Genomic DNA, 1,179 nt, shown 5'->3' on the forward strand with positions numbered 1-1,179 from the left:
TGCCTCTGCGGCCTCCCTGCCGCTTCGAGTACTTGGGGTCTCAGCCCCTCGTACGGACCGCGGGCAGGGCCACGCGCGTGGAGCTGTGCCCGGGCTGGGTGTAGCACCATGCTGCAGGTGGGGGGCAGTCGGTTCCCGTCGCAACCACCTGGTGTCTGGAGCTGGTGCTGAGCCCTGGGGCTGTGCGAGGGAGAGCGATGGGGGTGTTTTGCTGCAACACCTCGCGCCGCGTGTGCACGGGCTGACCGGCCCCTCCGGCCCCCAGGTGAGCGGGGAGGCGAGCGCGTGCCGTGCGGCCGTCGAGTTCCTGCAGAGCCTGCTGGGCACCGTGAGCTCCCAGACGGTGACGCTGCGCTACCCCGGCGTTGCCCGCTTCCTGCTGGACGAGCCTGGGCAGAGCCTCTTGCAGGAGCTGGAGAGCTGCTTCCAGTGCGTCTTCGGGCTGGAGCACGTCCGCTGGAGCCCCCCGGACTCGTCGGTATGGACCAGGGAGGCGGGGGGGCCTGGGTGCGAGCCCCTCTAGTGCGGACTGGGGCATGGTGGGAGCAGGGTGGAGGGCGGGGGGCCGTGGTGAGATGGGTGGTACTTGCGTGGGAGCCCCAGGGATGGATGGGCTGGGGGTGACGCCGGCCTTGGCGGAGGCGGCAGCTGCTGACGTCAGTCTGTCTGTCCGTCTGTCTGTCTGTCTCAGCGTGAACTCGAGGTGTCCGAGGAGCTGGTGCCCCTGAGCTGCCACCCAGACCCCTTTATCTCCGCTGAGCCGCCGGAGCCCCCCGCCGGAGCCACCAGAGACCACCAAGGCTCCAGCATCGGTAGGGGAAGGTGCCAGCGTGCTGCCGGGGCCCCAGGCCCTGCTCCGGCGCAGGCAGAGGGGACATGGAGGGAGCGGGGGGTGGGGACCAGCCTGACCCGCTGTCGCACCCCACAGAGGAGATCAAGGGGCTGCTCGCGGCTCTGCAGCCTGGGGACGGAGCGGCCCACGCTGAGGGGGAGACCCAGTACTTGGCTGGTGGCAACCCCGAGCCCCCGACGGAGGGGGAGGAGGATCTGTACACGGCGCCAGGGCCTGTTGCCGCCACAGGGCCGGAGCCGGAGCTGGAGCTGGAGGAGGGAGAGCCGCGGGGCCCGGCTGATGGAGGCGAGAAGCTGCCGGGCGCGGAGCTGGGCAGCAGCGCGGAC

General features: G+C 71.3%; 1 protein-coding gene across 1 annotated transcript in view; it reads left to right on the top strand.

Annotated features, from left to right (window-relative positions):
* The window catches only part of PARP10 (poly(ADP-ribose) polymerase family member 10), an 8,142-nt gene that overhangs the window by 2,397 nt on the left and 4,566 nt on the right, over positions 1 to 1,179 (top strand). The window contains exons 3-5 of the mRNA XM_025214247.1: positions 194 to 478; positions 692 to 812; positions 929 to 1,177. Of these exons, the coding sequence (XP_025070032.1) occupies positions 194 to 478; positions 692 to 812; positions 929 to 1,177 (655 nt within the window). The remainder of the gene's footprint in view (positions 1 to 193; positions 479 to 691; positions 813 to 928; positions 1,178 to 1,179) is intronic.

This window comes from Alligator sinensis, unplaced genomic scaffold (genome assembly GCF_000455745.1).
Source record: "Alligator sinensis unplaced genomic scaffold, ASM45574v1 scaffold987_1, whole genome shotgun sequence".
NCBI classification, from domain to species: Eukaryota; Metazoa; Chordata; order Crocodylia; family Alligatoridae; genus Alligator; species Alligator sinensis.